Raw genomic sequence first — 20,210 nt, 5'->3', positions numbered from 1 at the left:
TAAATATTATGTTCATATATTTTAATTCATTTAAAATTATATGGTAAAAATGAGACAGTTTACAACTTTTCCATAATTGTGTACCAATAACACTTTTTTATTTTTGTTTGTTTTTGGTCTAATTTGGTAGATTTTACACAAGTAGATTTTAAATGAGCTGAAACATGAGGGGTATGCAAGATTCCTAAAAGCGTACAGAAGTCTGGAATGGTTGAGTGCCACAGCTTGCAAAACACACACTTCACCAGATGAAACTCCTCCCTGCCCACATCCCACAGAAGGCCTACGCACAATGGCTGAGTCATTCATAAATCCTATTTGAGGATTTGTTGGCTTAAACTGCTGAATAAGCCTTTTTGCCAACCACACACTGGTGGATCGTCTCATGCTGCCCCTACCCATTCACACAAATATGGATATTCCACTTCTGATCTCATGTGATGAGAAATGAGACATCTCTCCCACCCTCAGCTACAAAAGCAATGGACTTTTTGTTTGGAAACTTGCTTCTTTTCTTTCCTCATTCTTTAGGATACCAGTAAAACTGTCACCAGATTTTTAAAAGGTATTAGGCACCTGATGAGATTTTCCAAACTGCCTAAAAGCAGCTTATGTTGCAGCTTATGTTGGTCACAGGCTATTAGAGAGACAAGGTGGGTGAGGTCATGCATTTTCAAGTGGCTGAGCTTACAAAGAACTCCTCTTCAGAAGCTTGAGAGCTTGTCTCTCTCACCAACAGACGTGTGTCAAATAAAAGATATTCACTCACCCACCTTGTCTCTCTCAAAGCAGGTTAGCAACCTACCTCCCTTTGGACTCTTTAGAAGAGCCAAATTATTCCTTCTCTTACATCCATGTAGCACAACTATATATTCAGGCACCTTCACCAGTTTCCATGGAATTGCATAGGCATAAAAGGGAGCAGAATATAGACCTCTTTAACACAGTACTTGAATTAGGGATTCTTCTTTCTCACTGAATGTTTAATTATGCAAGCAACTTCCTTTTTCATATCTTTGGTTTCTAACTCCCTCAGTAGAATTTATTTTGAAAACTTTTAAAACGATTATGGCTTTTTGTTTTGTTTTGGGTTTTTAACTTCTATTTGTTAGGGATATTTTTACCGTATAAATGTTGCCTTTGGAAAGGTCAACCACGGTGAGGGGAAAGTCTCTATTTAAAGATTGCCTCAATTGCAGAAGACACTCTAATCAAACCAGTCAGTGGCTATGATCAAAGCAGCCAAACTTCCAGTTTCAATGCCAGTTCAGCCACTTCCATCCTATGCTTGTCATTTTGAAGCTAGAAAATCTTCAGTGCATAGAATGTTTTATGTTACACCACAGAACTTCCCCATTGCTTCCAAGAGAACAAACTGCAACAGATCACCTCATTTCTCCGGACACAATTTAAATAATGTACCGAGGAAAAAAATGTCACGAGGCAGCAGCAGCAATGGGAATGAAGCTGTGTAATCGCAGCCTCACCCAGAAGGCTTGATCACTGAGACTTTGTGAAAAGAGGAAGTGCAAATTTTCCAGATCCAAACTTCAGTCATGAAGAACTAATTATTTATTTAGCTTGTTTAGCTCCTAAGATATTAAAAACAACCCAACCCTATTTGCCTCAGTCTCCGGAGGAGGGAAAAGAGGACATGGACACAAGCCACTATATTACTTCAACTTTATAAACACTGCAGTTCCTCGGATGATAGCATCTCCCTACCAGCAGTGAAAACTGCTGTGGCTGTGTTTCCATTACCTTCAAGGAAAAGTGGCACAAAATGAATGTTGGTGCTATTGAGGAAAAAGACTTAGAATAATATTAATAGTACAAGCCATAGTCTGCCTGTGGCTGCAACCATGTAATGCCAACAACATCAAAAAGTTGCGCCAGGGTAACAGTAAAATTTGGCCAGTGTTTTTATTGAAAATAAACTGCTTTAAAAAAATTACAGACTATAAAACTGACACCATTTGTGGGGTTTTGCTGTAAGTTCATAAATGAGGATGCACAGAAATATCTGTTCAGCTGGCTAGCTGTTTCCATCTTCCTGCCAAAGAAACGGACTTAGAGTGCAATATTTGATATATAGGTAAATAGTAGATTGCTTTGAGCCAGGGTCCACTTTTAAATTAAAAAAAATATTGCTCCTCTATCCATATTGCAATGAAAACTTTAGGGCTCAATCATCGGGCTTTCCCTGTTTTTTGCCTTTTGCGTCAATGGGAGTGGGAACATGGCCTTGAATAATTTACTTTCATACACAAGTCTTTTTAAATCCATGCAAATAGCCTGGGATTCATTCTGCTTTGATTTCCATCTGCGGAGGCCATGGAGTGCTCATATGTCAGGGTGAAACTTGGCCTTTTCCTTGTACCAGGGAAAGCACTGCCACATTTTTAACATCTTGCCATTCAGTAAGGCCTTCTTGGTTGTGCAGATCCAGTGGAATAGTGCGATGGCTGTTGATTGCACTGGAGTAACTCATAAATAGAGTCATACCATATTAGCTGAGTACAGGTTGAACCTCTCTAGTCCAGCACACTCGGGACCTGACCAGTACTGAATTAGAGAATTTGCCGAAACACGGGAGGTCAATATTGTCTAGCAGCATTACCAACACTTCCACTGCTTACTGGGTTCTTGGAAGACATTTAGGTGTTAGAGCTAAATAACAGCACAGAATCCTGAGAGCCAGGACTGGTGGCTGTAAACAAACTTTATGGGACCATGGAAAACTTGGCCACACCCATTATAAGTGGACATCCAGCCAACTAAAAATCATACCGGACCACAGATATTGCCAAACAAGAGATGCCAGACTAGAAAGGTTCAACCTGTAGGTAATTTAGTCCTTTGTATTTAAAAAAATGGAAGGGGAAGGAGGAGACATGGAGGGTTAATACCCTTATTCATTAAACAGTCTATTGTAATGGCCACTGGATTCCAACCCAATGTAAGGATTATGGTCAATAGTACTCACTGACCTTCTGCTCTGAGCTACTGCCAAGAGCCTCTGTTAGCACTGTGCTTTGGACTTTTGAGGGTCATAGAGCGTGTAGGTACAATAGTTTGGGTTTCAGCTCCTTTTCAACAATTACTACTGGACATAGCTAGCATCCATCCATAAAATAGCATACAACTTTAAACTGCAGGGAAAGTAAGACTTCTAGCCAGGCACAGAGAGAATACCCACACTTAATATTCCAGCACCCACTCCACTGAATTAATGTCCCATTTTTTAAGTTTACTATCAACATTTTACATGGTGACACTAACACACCTCAGAAACTCAGATTCAGCTGTTCTAACATAATAATAAATTTGCCACTGAAAATGGCTGCCCTCTACTGCCTGCATAGTATTTCCAAACACCAGTTAGCTGATAGTGGTGCTGATTACTTTTTATTTGGGGGGAGAGGAGGGAGAGGAAATGTAACCAAAAAAGTTCCAGGAACAACTGTGTTCCACTCTCTAACTAGGCAGTGGTACTTGCCATCTGGCAAGAGAAGGGAACAGTGCATTCATAAGTATGTCAGCACTGAAGACCTGCTGAAAGACCAGGTTAAAGCAGTGGTCCCCAAACTTTTGGGGCTACCGGGCATCCGGGGGTGGGGCTGCGCATGCGCCGGGCGCCCGGGGGCGGGGCCACGCATGCGCCGCATGCCCGGGGAGCAAGAATGGCTTGGGCCAGCCCTGGTCACTAGGCAGGCGCACATAAATGCCCCGACGGGCGCCCGCAAGTACCGTATTGGGGACCACTGGGTTAAAGCAACTGCTGAATACACTGATTTAGCCAGTGCTACTGCAGAGGCTTTGAGGTCTACGGGAATTAGAATAAGGAAAAAAAAGTTACGCAGCAATATCTACATATGTTTAAATACAATGCCGGGGGGAGGGAGAGCAGGAAACGATTTCATATTGTGGTTAAGAGAACAAGTAGTTGGCAGGTACCAGAAATTATCTTTGTGCTGCAGCTTCTTAGTTTTAGAAGATTTAAGCCTGAAGCAAAGTTAGATGCAGATGCATGTTAGGGATGCTAAATATCGACTGATTGATTGAATAGTTGATGAATTTTGCATCAATGTTCAATTAGTCGATAGGGTGCCTTCGCCTTTGAAGTGTAGCAACAGCCTTAAGGAAGTGGCTGTTGCTACACTTCAAAGGCGAAAGCACTGCATGGAGCCTGGGGTCAGCTGGGGACTCCCTCGCTGACTCTGAGCTCCATGCAACGCAGTAGCTTTGAAAAGCCGCATGCAGGCTGACACCAGGCTCCTCACAGCGTTTCAAAGCAGCAGCGCTGCACGGAGCCTGGGATCAGCTGGGGACACCTGGGCTCCACGCAGCTGCCTCTCTGAAAGGCTGTGAGCAGCCTGGGGACACCCCAGCTGGCCCCAGGCTGCACGAGGTGCTGCCGCTTTGAAGTACCTCGTTTTCTTCCCTCCCCTTGCTGCCTCTAATAGAGACAGCAAGGGGGGGAAAGGGGTAAGCCACTATTTGACTAGCCTGTCGACTAGTCCTTCAAATTCCTAATGCAAGTCCTGTGTTAAAGCCTGAACTGGCCTTGCAATAATGCTCCAAAGTGCTTGCAGCTATGTGGGTGTAAGATGCCAGCCAGTGCTTGCTGTGGCGGTGCTGTAACATTGCAAGGTGTAGATCCAGTGCAGAGAGAAGACAATTCCATGAAGAAATATATTCCCTATCCTTGTTTCCTGGGGCTCGCTACATATATGCGGCTGGGATAAAGCTGTTTGTCCACCTCTCCATCAGTGCTGCACCTTAATAGTCTTGCATGCACCAGAGAATTGCATTCCTGCCAAATGCAATAAAAAATGTAAACAGCTCTCAGCACTACACTAGTGCTAGCACTGTTCCTACCACTTGTAGAGCTACAGCAGGTGATCTGCCTAATGTGGATGTGGTCTTGGTTTACTGCGCACTGCACTGAGCCAGTACTGGCTCCTGATGAGGACGGTGACTCCTGGTCCAAGCCACTAAACCAGCAATAGTGAAGGCATGTTTCTGCACCATTTTGCGACTTTGGTCAGAGAGGTGTGATGCAATCCTGTACTAGACCTCTACCACCAGAATTATCTAGTACAGACTAGAGATGTAAAGGGTTAACTGATTAACCAGTGAGCATGCTCCTTACTGACATGCTTACCAGGGTAACTGATTAACCGGTGGGGGGTGCACCTGCTGGGCCAGGCCAACTGCACCGCAGGTGAGAACACTCCAGTCTGGCTGAGCCAATGCCACGGGGCACTTCAGCCCAGTCGGCCTGGAGCAGCCCATCCCCTGCATTGCAATGCGATGGGCTTGGCCAGGCTGGAGCAGCCCCCCACTGCGGGATCACAGTTAACTGGTTTAACATGATGTTTAAAAGGTTAACTGATTACCCTGATTACCACAAGTTACTATTTTGGGGGGTGCAGGGAAAAATTACAGCTGTCTGAGAATGGATTCAAAGAAGGCCTCATCTGAACAAGATCTTAGTGCATTCACTTCCATGATACTAACCAGCATGCACCTGGGTCTGCCACAGCAGAGCTGGCATCTGAGCTCTGAGTACTTGGGTAGGGTGACTAGATAGTAAGTGTGAAAAATTGGGACAGATGGTGGGTGGCAATAGGTGCCCATATAAGAAAAGTCCTGAATTCCAGGTTTGTCCATATAAAATTGGGACATCTGGTCACCCTCGTTCTGGGCACAGACCGTGCCTGTCTGTCCAGTGTGTTCTTCAGCTTGCTCTGAAAAGGAGAGCTGTGAAAAGCTTTCCCCGCTCCAGTCTCGGTGCATCTCAGAACAGGGAGAGTGGTTGGCTGAATAGCTCTTAGGTTTTCATTAACAGAACTTTCCCACCTGGCCAGCATCTTGCAGCCCCTCTTCAAGGTTTGTGGGACGGCTACCTGCACCTGCAGCATTTAATCCCGTCTGTGGGGAGCCAACTAATTCAGACATTACAGAACAGTTGCATTGTTTTCCTTCTCTAAATCTTTTCTGAAAAATTAAAAGGGTTAAGCCAATGTTTACTTCCCCCGCCGGATGACTTATTTTAGTAATATTTTACTGGCAACTGTATGGGTAGAAGATAATAATTTTGCAACTACTTGTTTTTACAGACAATTATGACTCTGCGCCTTCCAGTTCATGGGGATTTCCTTTGTAAAAAGATACTTATTTCTTACACCCAATTACTCAACAACTGTTCTCTGGCTTTTATTTACAATTCAGGGACAATATCCATTTCAGGTAAAGTTTGAAAACAAATATTAAAGCAGTTTGCTAAACATACAGGTCTAGTGTGCCTTACAGCTAGGCTCTAGCTTTTATTTGCTGTGTGTTGACTCAGAGGTGAAAGTTACCTAGGACAACCCTGAAGACCTAAGTTCCCTGTTCATTCACTAAATCAGTGGTTTTCAAACTATGGGTCACAACCCAGTACTGGAATGTAAGGCACCGGGTATCATTACTGCAGGGGATCAGGTGACCAGTGAGATTGGTAATAGGATGTTAAGAGGTGGGTAACTGTGTAGTCCATACAACTGTGTAATTGTGTAGTCCATACAATTTGTATCGACTACACAATTAGTCGATAAGAGAAGGTGCTCAGAAGGAGCTACCCCCACTGCGGCTCTGCAGTTTAACTGTAGTAAGAGCCGGGCACGCTGGCAGCCCAGCTCCTATTACATTTAAACTGCAGAGCCGCAGTGGGGGTAGATCCTGGACCCAGCATGAGCTGGGACTGAGTCAGGCGTGCTCAATCACGGCTCACGGCAGGTCCAGCAGCCCCTGTCCGTGAGGGGGTCCCAGTGGAAAGCTGGGACTCCCCCAAGGACAGGGGGCAGCAGCTGGGGCGGGACATGGACAGAGGCTGCTGCTGGAGCAGCCTTCCCTGCCCCTGCCCCCCCTGGCACAGCTGCCTCTGAGCGGTGGGGCAAAGCAAGGTAGGGCAAGCTGCACTGTGGAGACGGTGCTGGGGGGAACTGACTTTTAAGCCAGCTCCCCACAGCACCAACTCTTGCTTCCCCGACCCTTGCTGCCTCTGATAAAGAGGCAGCAAGGGGAGGGGAATGCAAGTACTCAACTCGACTACTCAATAAGCCTAGGCTTATCAGGTAGTCACTAATGGACTACTCTTTTACATCCCTAACTACTAAGGCTGGCTACCTGCCTGCCCTGCACCTCAGACTTCACAGCAGGCTCAGTTCACGCGCACAGGAGGTAGGGGGGAGGTGTTGGGGAAGAGGGAGAGCGCACTGCCCCTGCACACTGCCCCTGCCCTCAGTACTAACTCTGCATTCCCGCTGGCTGCTTCTGTGGCACGCAGACTGGTCGGCGGTGTCAGGAGAGACAAGAAGCATTCCTTAGAATCCCTGCTGCACCACTGACTGGGAGCCGCTCAAGGTAAGTCCCTCCTGCCCCAGCCCTGACAACCCTCCCCCAAAGCTGCAGCCCCCTCCTACACCCCAAAGCTCTCATCCCCAGAGCCCACACTCTAGTCAAATTATGTTGGGTCGTGGCATCAACAATTTTCTTCAACTGACTCATGAGAAAAAAAAGTTTGAAAACCCCTGCTCTAAACAATGCTATCACACTTTGGGTGTGTGTAGACTACACCTCACTGTTGACAGAGAGATTAGATTAGGCACATCAAAATTGCCAATGAGCAGGGATTTAAATATCCCATGCCTCATTAGCATAAACACTGCTGCTGCTTTTTTCGAAACCGAGTTTTTTTTTAAAAAACGGCAGTCTAGACGCGGATCTGTCGAAAATAAAGCCTTTTTCGACAGATCCTGTATTCCTCAAAAATGAGATTTACGGGATCTGTCGAAAAAGGCTTTATTTTCGACAGATCCACGTCTAGACTGCCATTTTTTTTTAAAAAAAACCTCGGTTTTGAAAAAAAGCGGCAGCCATGTTTATGCTAATGAGGCACGAGATATTTAAATCCCTGTTTCATTAGCAATTTCGATGTGAATAATCTACATCTCTCTGTCGACAGAGAGGTATAGTCTAGACATATACATGCCCTTACATGCCTAAAGTCTGACAAAGAGGAATGGCCTACAAGAGAGAGACTCTCTATTCAAACTTTGGTCTCCTGAGAATCTCCAAAAGGTACCAATTACACAGTTAGGAGAGGTAAAAGTATAGCTATAGGTTGGAGCTACCTGGTCCAGCACCCTCAGGACTGGGAGGGGATTTGCTGGACCAAGGGAGGTCCCTCCCCTCCTTGCCCATGCTAAACCACTGCCCCGCCCCCATCCCCAGCAAGGGCTCCAGCCTATCCCGCTGCTCCCTGGCCAGCCATTGCTCCCTGGGCCAGAGCTCACCAGCTCCCGCTGGCCCCACTGCTGCCAGGACTTGGGCTTCCTGGCTGCTGCCAGGTCTATAGCTCCATAGCTGCTGCTGGCCTCCTGCTACTACCCAGCTGCTGGGGCCAGGTCTCCATACTGTTGTGCCCCCCCCCCCCCCACCCATCACAAGTCTCCTGGCTGAGTCATCCACCCCTCTCCTCCCATACTCACTCCTGCCCCACGGCCATACTCCCCTATAGCTGGGTTCTGTGGTTCAGGAACATCTGTGGTCCTGCTGAACCACAGACGTTGCCGAACCAGGGAGTCCTGGTTAAGGAAGCTACAACCTGTACCAATTCACATGGTGGTTTTTGGTGTGGACACCTCTCCATGCTGGAAATTAGAGTGCAAAAACCAGCAGCATTGAGCGCTCATTTATTTCATTAATCTCCATAATTATGTTAAAATGTACTTCTGTAACTTCTTTGTGCCACTGCATGTATGAAAAAAATGCACTTGACTTCATGCACTGAAAATGTCAAAGCATGCCCTTTTGCTTCTGGTTTACATTGTTCTGGTTAGTCTCTTACATTTCTCCCATCATACACAAGCCTTGTAAAAGGACAGAATTAAATTCTATTTGTTTTATAACATGCCCTAAATCAAAAGAAACCTGAAACTTAAAAGTTATGAGTCAGGTCTTGCAAATGCTTGTGCACACTGAAATCAATAGTAGGGGTGTCAACATGTAGTCAACTATACAATTAACGGATAAGCCTAGGATTGTTGGTTAATCTCCCCCCTGGTCTCCCTGCTGTCCCCCCCGCTGCCTCTGTATCAGATCCAGCGGGGGGAGCCAGTGCCCGGGAGGCTCCCCATGAACACCAGATCCTTATGCCCCGCACCCCCAAACGCTGCTGCCTCTGACAGGCTGGAGCCGATATGTATGGAAAGCCAACTTTCAAACCAGCTCCCCGCGCATATCGGCTCCACAGACCTGTCTGCCCCTGCCTCCTGCCTCCTACAGTGCTGGGAGGAGCCGGCTTAAAAGCTGGTTCCCCCCAGCACCTCTTCCTCAGTGCCGCCTCTCTCTACCCTCGCTGCTACCTCTATCAGAAGCAGCAGTGGGGCGGGGGAGAGCAGAAGAGGCTGCCACACTGGGCGGCTGGCAGCTGGTCTGCAAGGGGAGCTGTTTTTTAGTTGCCCCCTGGGGATTATCGAATTGTCATGTAACCGATAATATTTTGTGTGGTTACACGTCTATTCCATTACACTATATCTAACATCCCTAGCCAATAGGGCTGTTAACATGAATGACATTCCCACATAGATGAATCAGGGATTGCGAGATCAAGCTCTAAAACTTTCACTCCATCTATAACTGATTCCACTGGAAAACCACAGGTCAGAGCTATTATACTAAACTTTCCATTTCCAGGTTCTCTGTATGTACGGCAATCTTGTGATTTGTGTGCACACAATACAAATTTGGGAACAAGGCATCCAATCGGAGATGCTTTGACTCTGATTCAGAATTGTTGAGCACCTGTAGCACCTGTGGGTTTCAACTGGTACTGTGAGTGCTCAGGGCTTCTGAATAGCAAGCCCCATGTTTCAAGTTAGGCTTCCAAAAATGAAAGCATGCAAAAGCCCCGGCGACTTCTCAAAACTACCCATTGCCTGCAAAGCACAAAATACCAGTAGAGGAAGGGGAACAACTTCTGGAATTTTTTAACAGAAACCTAATTATTCGTTTCCCAGGGTCTATGTGGAAATGTTATTCTTGTAACTACACCATTAAGCTGATGATATAATTGTCTGATATAATTGCAACTTCCCCACCTCTCTGTCATTCACAAATCAGAAATATGATGGGTAACTATGCTGTCACTTAATAATCAGAAATACCTGAGAAGGCCCCAGATTCCTGGCTGCTTTTCAGTATTACTCCTAGGAAAATCTTCGGAATGGTGGCAGCTATGCAAGAGATGGTTAGGTCCTTCTTGCTCTTCTATCTCCTCAAAGATAAACCCTCCCAACAACCACACTCAAGCACTAGTTAAATACTGACTACCACACACAGAACTGAATATCAGCACTCCTTCCTCCAGTGTCTCCATTTTGCCTAGAGGTCTGGCATTCAAGTGCTAATCCAGCTCAACAATGCTTCGCTTGTGAGAGCTGGTGAGATCACATCTTGAGATGGCTTGGCTGTGGTTCATTAGATAATTACTACAAAGCAGGGACCATCTATAAAGGGAGATTTTTTTCATGTCTAAAATCAAGAGCAGGGGTGGTTAATAACACAGCAGCTATTCGCCAGGGTTAGCCCACTGTAGTTACCTGCAGAGCCGCGGGCACTGACGATCAAAGCTCCTGTTGGCCGCAGATCGCCGCTTCCTGCCAATGGGAGCAGGGGAAGTGGTGTGGACCAGGAAACAGTTTCCAGCAGCTCCCATTGACTGGGAATGGTGATTCATGGCCTAAAGGCACTGCGATCACTGGTACCTGTGGCCATACAGGTAAATATAGTTAATCCTGACAGACCAGATCCAGCCCACAGGCCAGTATTTGCCCACTTCTGATCAAGAGCATTATTATTATTGCAACATTAAAGAGAATGAGAAAGGATTAATAGAATATTCAGATAAAAAAGATGATACAGAATTCCCTAGAAAGCAATCAAGAAGACAAGGCAAGTAAGGTGGTAAAGTGTTTTAAAGGGAAAACAAATACAACCTATTTAATCAAAACAAAAAGCATTCACACGAGATTTTTTTCTTCCCACATCACGTTTTCCTTTCATTTCTGCATTAAGATTTTGTTTCAGGAAAATGCATAAGCCTGAATGTACATCCATCCTTATTTAGGACTACACAGAGGGCGGTACATAAGAATATGTTTAAATAGGCCCAGATTCAGGAAAGCATCTGCCATCATTGCCAGATTAGACAAGAACAGAGTCCCTGGACGTTAATGTATTTCCCTATGAAAATACTTGCATAGGACTTGATCCTAAGAATTACTATATATTACTATATAGTATTGTCTCTAACAAAAGATAGTGAACTAAATTCAAATCCATAGTAAGGTAGAGCAAATCCACAGAAATACAAGCCCGGACTGCATTTAGCTGAAAGCTAAACTTAATTCAAAGGGAAGGGAAGGACTGATCCTGCTCTATTTTAAATCAATAGCAGAGCTGGATTTATGCACAAGCTAAGTAAAACACATCTTAGGGCCTCAGATTATGAGGGGCCTCTAAATACAAAAAAAAAATCTAGTTTTTAGTTGCATCCTTGCTAGGGATGTGAATGTCTAGTCGACTAATCATTCCCCCCCCCCTTGCTGCCTCTATCAGAAAGAGGCTGCAAGAGAAGGGGAAAGGCGGTGGTGCTTCAAAGCTGCTGCTTTGAAACACCATGGGGAGCCTGACGCTGGGCTCCCCATGGCGTTTCAAAGTGGCAGTGCCACATGGAGCCCGGGGTCAGCTGGGGACTCTCCCAATGATCCCGGGCTCCATGCGGCGCTGCTGCTTTGAAATGCTGCGGGGAGCACGGGACCAGCGTGGGACTGTGTGAGCCCTGGGGGGTGTTGCTACATTTCAAAGGCAAAAGTGCCCTATCAACTAATCGAATAGTTGATGCATATTGCATCTTCATTGTTCTGGTCCATTTATTTTTTAACAGGCCTCAGTGTAACTATTTCCTTGCCAATAAGTATCATTGACTTGAGCATCTTTGTTCCATGGTGTAGTGCTGTGGGGCTTATGGAGGGAATCGTCCCTCTGGGGGTCAGTGAGCGGCCATTCTTCCCCACTACACTCTACTCAATTCTTGTGAGGAATCAACAGTGGCTGCCAGCCCTAAGGTAATCCACACCCCCACATTCAGTCTATAATAGAAGTCTTTGCACACCGGCCCTCATTCAGGGCAGGGCGACAATAAGCCCCCAAACAATCCTCAGGTCCGTCCCTGGTTCAGGGTGAGGCAGCAGGCAAACAAACAAATAGTTTAAGTCCCTTTCACAACTACCCCCAGCCGCGTCCCCTTGCTCAGGTGGGAGTCCGGCAGGTGCTGATGGGGGAGATTGCCATCCAAGAGTGGAGTGGCAGGGGGACACAGGCCCACCCTCTCTACTGCGTCCCAGCCCAGGGCTCTAGAAGCAGCAGAGCAGTCTGCTGGGTCAGTGGGGATCCATACCGCAACACGCTGACCTGGTTCTAGCTCAGCCAAAAGGAGGTCGACTACTCCTGGGCTCTCTCCTTTCTCCCCCTAGGGCTATACCTGGATCCAGTGCAGGTTCTTGGGGCACCATCGTTCTGAAACCTATAGCCAGGTAAACAGACCCTCAAAGCAGTCATTCAGTAATGGGCCCAGCGGCCCTGGACAGTCCTCGGCTTCTCCAGGATCCAGCTCCTCACTTGCATGCATGGGGGAGGCTTCTGGCTTCTCTGGTCACTGGGTCTTGACTGGCCTCTCTGGCAGGCCTTTTATATCCCTGGCCCCGCCTCCTTACTGCCAGTCAGGTGGGTTGCTAGGGCTAGGTGCTGCCCACCAAGACTCCAAGAGGGGCTCCTCCCCCTCGGGGTCAGTGGGCGGCCACTCTGCCCCACTATACATGGATATTTTAATATTGTAAAATTAATGAGTTTGGGGTATGCACTAGGATTGGGCCCTAAATTAGTACTTATCACAAACTTGCCTGACCACCAAGATAGATATCTAAGTCTGGGCACTGAGGGTGTGTACACAGCAACATTACATTGAAATAAGCTACGCAATTTGCATAGCACAAATTGCGTAGCTTATTTCGAGGTAATTTCGAAATAGAGTGCTATTCCGACAATCCCTTAACCCTTGTGGAACGAGGGTTACAGGGATGCCGACATAGCGTGCCTGTTATTTTAAAATATGTTTTGAAATTATGGGTGTGTTTAAAGATGTGAAATTGCTATTTCAGGATACTTCTGGTATCCCGAAATAGCCCCGCTGTCTAGACATAGCCTGAGAGTCTGGGCAGACTCTCTTGCCCAGAGGTTCCAGGTTTAAATATTTCCTTGGCTCATCATCCTGCTTTCGACTCTGCTCCCTTCCTTCTGTTCCCTGTGTTTAGAACAGCTTAATCTCTCCCATACACCAAGTAACCTTTCTTTTCTCAAATCACCATTTGGAACAATTTTAATACCCAAAGTGACCAACTGTGCAAAAAGTAAACCAACAAAAATGATGAAAAAGCCAACTTTAATAATAAAAGCAGGTTTAATAATTTAAGCTAATGAGAACTTATTTTTAAAATGATTTTTACCCTGACAGCATTTTTAAACTGTTGGCTTTTGCCTTCCATTGCTGCTCTCCGGTGTTACAGCATTTGTCAGAATTTCATTGTAAGCTGACTGTTTGTCATGTTGTGTTTGTAAAATTCTGTTAACATGTTCCAATTGCTATAAATAATTATTACTTGTCCCTGGATGAGATGAAGTTTCCATTTGAAATATGTAATGCTTCAGGACATATTTCATTCTAGTGAAGAACAGAACAATTATGTCAAGTTCCCACATGTTTTAACATTTGTTCATTATAGTTTTATACTTCCAGGCCACTTCAATGTCCTTTATTAATGTTTATTTATGGATGCTAATAATAAAAATATACTGCCTGCTTTGCATATGTTTCTAGCAAATAAAAAAACTATAAATGTATGAATGGCTATAATGTAGCAAATACTTATTTGCTTTGCTGTACAACTTTTGGGTTTACTTTTCCTTTCTTTGGTAGTTTATTCAACCAACAGCATAGCCTAGATTGAAAAAGGGTAATTGTGAAAGTTCTATTGTGTGTACTGGTTGAAACCCCCTTGTTTGGCATTCTCCGGTCCGGAAACATCTGTGGTCCAGCATTATTTTTAGTTAGCTGGATGTCCACTTATCATGGGTGTGACCAAGTTTCCTGCAGTCCCATAACATTTTTTTACAGCCACTAGTCCCGGCACTCAGTGTTCTGTGCTGTTGATTAGCTCTAATTTACTGCTAAATGTCTTCTAAGAGCCCAGTAAGCAATGGAAGTGTTAGTAATGCCGCGAGACAGTATTGACCTCCCATGGTCAAATTCTCTGGTTTGGCACCCATCAGGTCTCAAGGGTATCCCACTAGAGAGGTTCAACCTGTATTGATACAGTGAGATAGCAAACCAGCTATAAGAAAAATTTTGAGACAGCTTTCCTATTTTTCTATTTCCTGTCTTCACTAGCGATTCCTAGCAGCAGTTGCATGACAAACCCTCTTACGATGTATCAGAAATTTCACAGGCAACATCAATGAGTTTAATCAGAATAATGAAGAATAGGCGCTACTAAAAGTGAAAAAGGAACTACTCAGTGTGAGTAAAGACATGACAATCTAATCCTGGGGTCAGCAACCTATGGCTCAGTACAGAACCACATATGGCTCTTTTGTCATTCCCAAAATACACACAACTTTTTAAATTACAATGAAACATTAGTTCAAAATTTAAAAAACACACAATTACTCATGGTCTTTTTTTTGTCTATTTCACCTTTAACCACAGGTGAAAATAAGGCAGTGCATCCAGGTAAGAACTGCCTGAGCTGTAGCAAAGCTGGCTGGGGCACTCTGCTTGTTTAAGACTGGTTGAGGGCCTGCTGTACAGGACTTTTGCATGCTCCAAGCTGGGATAGTGAGAGGGGCTGGCAGCAGCAGATGCCTCTATCTGGCTGCAGCATCCCAGCTCCAGCCCCTATCTGACTACAGCAGTTTGTCATGCTCTTGGGGCAACCCCCACAGCCCACCACAGCAGACTTGCATTTGCTGCAACAGCCCAAGAGCAGGAATTGGACTCAAACTCACAATCCCAGGCCTGGATGCAGGATCCCAGCTCTGGTCAGGTAATTAAATCCAGCCCAGAGCACCCCCACATACTCTACTTCTCACCTCCAGCACCATGCTCTGCCTCATGCACGTTCCACATACCCTAACCCCCTGCCCTGAGTCCCTCATATTCCTCAACCCAGACTCCTGCACCCCCACATACCCAGCCCCCCGCCATAACACTCCTGCACCTCCACACCCAACACTCTGCCCTGAGTGCATCATACGTCTGATCCCCCTGCCCTGAGCCCCTCATGTACCCCAACCTAGACTCCTGCACCCCCACATTCCCAGCCCCAGCCATAAGATTGACAGAAGACATCCTGAATGCCTATATGAAGCTGGATTTGACCAGTTATGATGTAAACTTCAAAGAAATGTGCGAAAAGATGCAGCGGCAGAAGTCCTATTAAATAAAGTCTGTGAATACAACGTTTCGTTTATACTACTATTCAATTATCAACAATGTTAAGTTGCATATTTTCAGTCATGCAAATGGGCATTCTTATACAGCTCTTTGTTGACCAATTGTTCTGAATTTTGATGTAGTTTGTCTCTTTGGTTTGAAAAGATTGCCGACCTCTAGCAGTCTAACAGTAGAAGCTAGGAATTTCTGGTTCTTAAGATCTCTCTCTCTCATATAGAATCTTTGAGGTCTTGGGCAAATTAACAGGGGACAGATTTTCAATAATGTTGTGCCTTCATTTTTTCAGAAGCACTTTGCTCCCAGTTATCCACCATGCTGAGCTCTTCTTAAAATCTGGTCAAAGATATCACAGTGGAATCTGCTGGGTGTTGAGTGCTTCCCCATTTTTAAGTATATAAAGATATGTCTACACAGCAAAGAAAAGCACATGGCTGACCTGTGTCAGCTGACTCAGACTGGGGCTATTTCATTGCTGTATAGACTTCCAGGTTCAGGCTGGAGTCTAAGCTTTGGGTTGCTTAGGGTGGGGTGGGTCTTAGCACCTTGGTTGCAATGTGGGTCCAGAAGTCTACACAACAATGAACAGCCCAACCGCCCGAGCAAGTCTGAGTTTGCTGACATGGACAAGCCGTGAGTTTTTCTTCACTATGTAGACAAGGGATCTGAGCTCTTTCAGAAAATCTGACCCTTCACTTCCACCTCATTTTCCCTCCTCCCCCACATACCAAAATAAAATTGACACTTGCCTATTTCAAGTCTAATGGGAGGGTTAAAGTTTGTAAATACCTCTACAATATTACTTTATAGAATTATTTGGTTTGAAATATTGTTGGCAGCTAATCTATAGCTGTTTATTTTTCCTGTGATATCTTAATTGACTGCATCTCAGTTTCTTTGGGGAAGGTTTGCTACAAATGGTATAGTAACTACAGATGGCAGAATATAAGGCAAGAGTAGCAAACGCACTAAAGCAGTGGTCCCCAACGTGGTGCCTGCGGGCACCATGGCGCCTGCTGGGTCATTTATGTGTGCCCGCCTAGTAACCAGGGCCGGCCCGAGCCATTTTTGCACCCCGGGCCCCGGTGCATGTGCGGCCCCACCCCCAGGCACCCGGCAGCCCCAAAAGGTTAGGGACCACTGCATTAAAGTATATAGAAAGATTCCAACAACAGAAACTGAAAGGAAAAAATATCCCCACCTTGAGTTAACATGACCTAATCAAAGCTACTCCTTTTGGTTAAAATGAGATGGATGAGCAATTGGCAGTTCTAATAAGAAATGTTCAGTTCTCCATTCTGACTCAAGTATGTCAAGCTTGATTGAGGGCAGACATGAATAATGCCAAAGTCAACCCTTTTCTTCTTTTTTTTAACTGCAGAGCTTTCCCAGTATTTGACAATCTGCTTTAGAGGGAAAGCCAGCAATGCTTATGTGACATCACACAGAGGGCTCATCGGGGTGGGAACTGAAATCTAACACAGATGTGTGCCTGTGCCTGGACTACATGGGAAAGTTTTACCAATTATGCAGCTACGGTTATAGTGCTATGTTGTTCTATATGAAGACTCTTATTCAGGCATAGGAGTGGTATTTTCCAGGTTAGCTTAACCTAGGGATGTAAAAATCATTAAAGGGAGATGGGCGGGAGCAGCCCCTGGCTGCAACACACCCAGGCTCTCCACAGCTCTGGATGGCCGGAGCAGTGGCTTCAAAAATACCTTATACAAGTCTGACTGTAAGAAAATTAGAAAATAGGGGATGTTTTAAAAGCTGTGCACTCAAGCAAGAAAGACAGAAAAACTCGAATTGAAAAAAGTTCTGCCAATTCCACACTCTTTTAAGGAACAGATTAAAAAAATTCTGGTCAACTATAGTATATACGAGATTCAAGGCTTTCCAGATGGGGTCAGAATCTGATTTACAAAAGGGATATGAACAACTGACACTAGTAGTAAGCCCAATATCCATTAAATATTTGAGCTTTGGCTTTGGTTCAGATCAACTGTCTTTACTCAAATACCTCTAGCTACTGGAATTCCTATATTCCTTAAATAATGTAGTAGAAATCAAACATCATCCTCCCTATGTACATCGTATTGAGCAACTCTGTGGTGAACAGTCACTGGTTGGAATTGATACCAAGCAATAGCACACACATTTCCTAAAAACTCCCCTTGAACTTAACAGAACTACATCATTTACTATTTGTAATACTTTAAGGTTTTTTTAATACCTAAAGGCTACGTTCTGTTTGTAGCCCTAGTGGCCCCAGTACTGTACAAATGTGTAGACAGATCTTAGAATGTAAGTCCCCAAAAGCTTATATTCTAATTTAATGACAATGTCAAGGGATAAACAAATGTGCTAGAATAGCAGTGCACAAGGGACTGTAGCAGCTACAGTATACAGAGCCAGGAAGAACAATTCTCTACTAGCCTTCCACAGGCAAACCTGGAAGTCTGATACTCGCCATGCAGTATATGTTCTAACAGAAAGCAGCTTGTTTGTCAGTAATTTATTTCATATATATGAAAGGAAATCACATGTGTGATCCTGCTTCTGGATACATTAACAGCAAAGAAGAAATACAAAAGGAAGTTTTGCAGGCCCCTGCACTGTGCTTTGGTGAGCTAAATTCAAAGTTACAGTAGCCATTCCAGAATGGGACTGACAGAAGCACAGGGAGCATGGGGGAGGTGCGGATCTTAAATCTTGTGGATCTAAAATGTTGTTCCAAAAGTGCACCCAATCCCCAACGTGCCCTTCCATGCCAAGGCCGCTTTTGGCAGGCCGGGGTTGCTTCCCCTCTCCCCCTTTCGCACTGCACGCAGGTGATGGGTTTGCTCGCTCAGCCTGAAGCCCCAAGGGGCAGCGGCGGCCGGGGCTCGCTCAGCCCCCCTGCCCGCGGCTGGGTGAACGGCAGGGCTCCTGCCCTCCGGCTTGGCAGCGCCAAGCATCTTGCCGCGCTTCCAGCATCTTGCCCGCGCCAGCCCGCCCCGCTACAGCCCCAGGCTCCCACAGCGGGCAGGCCGCAGCCCCGGCCCGGCCCAGCGCTGCCCCTCACCGCATCGACAGGCGCTGGTTCGCCGCCGCCGCGGGTCAGCCCGTTCAGCTCGTGGCTCTCTACGGCCGAGGTCATGGTGCTGCAGCGCGCTCGGCCGCGGGTCCAGCGCTCTGCCCTGCCGGCCGGCCCGCTACGCGCACCCAGGCGGCTGCGCTGCGGCTGCTTCCCGTTCCGCCCGGGATTCCCCTTGGTCCCGGGCTGGGAGCGCTGGCAGAGGCGGCTCCAGGGGGCGAGAGCAGAGCCGAGAGCCAGGCGGCCCGGAGGAACTCGGGAGGCCGCTGCTCGGAAGCAAACGCAAGACCGTGACACGCTGCCCGCGCCCCTCAGCCCGGGGCCCCCTTGCTGGGAACGATGGGCAGGCGGACAGTCGCCCTGGACGCCAAAAACGATACGTTCAGGCCAGGGAGGAGAGGGCGGGGCCACCAGTGGCTACTGGCCAAGATGCTCAGGGGCCTCTGGCTCTCCCTAACTCTCTTATGGTGAGCAGGGCTGCCGACAGGCGGGCCAAAGGGACACTGTCCCAGGACCCAGCGTTTCAAAAGGGGGCTCCGGGCTGCCAGAACCACATGGCGCCCTCCCAGTTGCACTGAGGACTTCCTGAGAGGGGTTGGTGTGGCGCACTCCAGGCAGGTCTGAGGGCTGGTTAGCCCCAGCCCACCCCTTCTACCCAAGGCCCCGTCCCTTCTGAAAACAGAACACCCCCGCTCTCCCTCCACACACACCCTTCCTCAGGGGCCAGGCAAGTCTGTGGTCCACAGACTGTAAGAACCAGGGACTGGGCGCAGGGAATGGATCACTCCACAAAATTGCCCTATTCTGTTATTCCTTCTGAAGCATCTGGCACCAGACACAGTTGGAAGACAACACAGTGGGCTGAAGAGATCACTGGCCTGACTCAACAGGGCCATTCTTACCAGCCTTCCTGGAAGATGGGGAGAATAATAAACCATGGCCAGGGCTACTCTAGAAACTTTTGTCCAATAGCAGTGGTTAGGCAAAGAATTAAAAACAATGAAACGACCCCAAAGCCCTAATCTAGATACAGTTTTATAGGCAAAAGCTTACTAGTAGATCCCCTGTCTGACAAACTAATGGGAGATTGAGGACTTCATAAAATCAGGAAATTCATAAAACTGAATATCTCAAACTCACTATAGGTACGGTGCATAAATTACAATGTGGATTGTCGCGAGAATCACAGGTCCGATGATAAATACCCAAGGGACAGAACCAGGTGGACAGTTTTATCAAATAAAAAATATTTATTTATGACAGTGGTGAATTTATAGTATTTATTCTAAGATTTTTAATAGACCGTGTTAATAATGAATTTACAGTATTTATTATATTCTATGATTTCTAGTTAAACATGTCAGAGATATAAGGATGGGAACGGCAAGGGAAATAGTCTCTAATCTTAAAATATCCAGCTACACTAATTAAATAACAGTGATAACTACAAACTCTATGTACTACCCTAAAACAACTACAACACTAAGCTTATACAACAAGAAAAAATCAAATCAT

General features: G+C 46.1%; 1 protein-coding gene across 2 annotated transcripts in view; it reads right to left on the bottom strand.

The window, feature by feature from the left end:
• Positions 1-19,077, bottom strand: part of NINJ1 (ninjurin 1) — a 34,170-nt gene extending 15,093 nt beyond the window's left edge. Inside the window, exon 1 of one of the 2 annotated variants that reach the window (XM_075938935.2) lies at positions 18,684-19,077. In XM_075938935.2, coding sequence (XP_075795050.1) covers positions 18,684-18,758 — 75 coding nt within the window. In that variant the 5' untranslated portion in view covers positions 18,759-19,077. Of the gene's footprint in view, positions 1-2,398; positions 2,847-18,683 lie in introns of those variants that run through there. The other variant, XM_089781185.1, reaches the window with a different exon arrangement.
• Between the last annotated feature and the right edge of the window lie 1,133 nt (positions 19,078-20,210).

The sequence above is a fragment of the Pelodiscus sinensis genome, chromosome 11 (assembly GCF_052426305.1).
Source record: "Pelodiscus sinensis isolate ZL-2025 chromosome 11, ASM5242630v1, whole genome shotgun sequence".
In the NCBI taxonomy this organism is placed as follows: Eukaryota; Metazoa; Chordata; order Testudines; family Trionychidae; genus Pelodiscus; species Pelodiscus sinensis.
The sequence above is the reverse complement of the archived record's forward strand: the minus strand, read 5'-3'. Positions and strand labels throughout refer to the sequence as shown.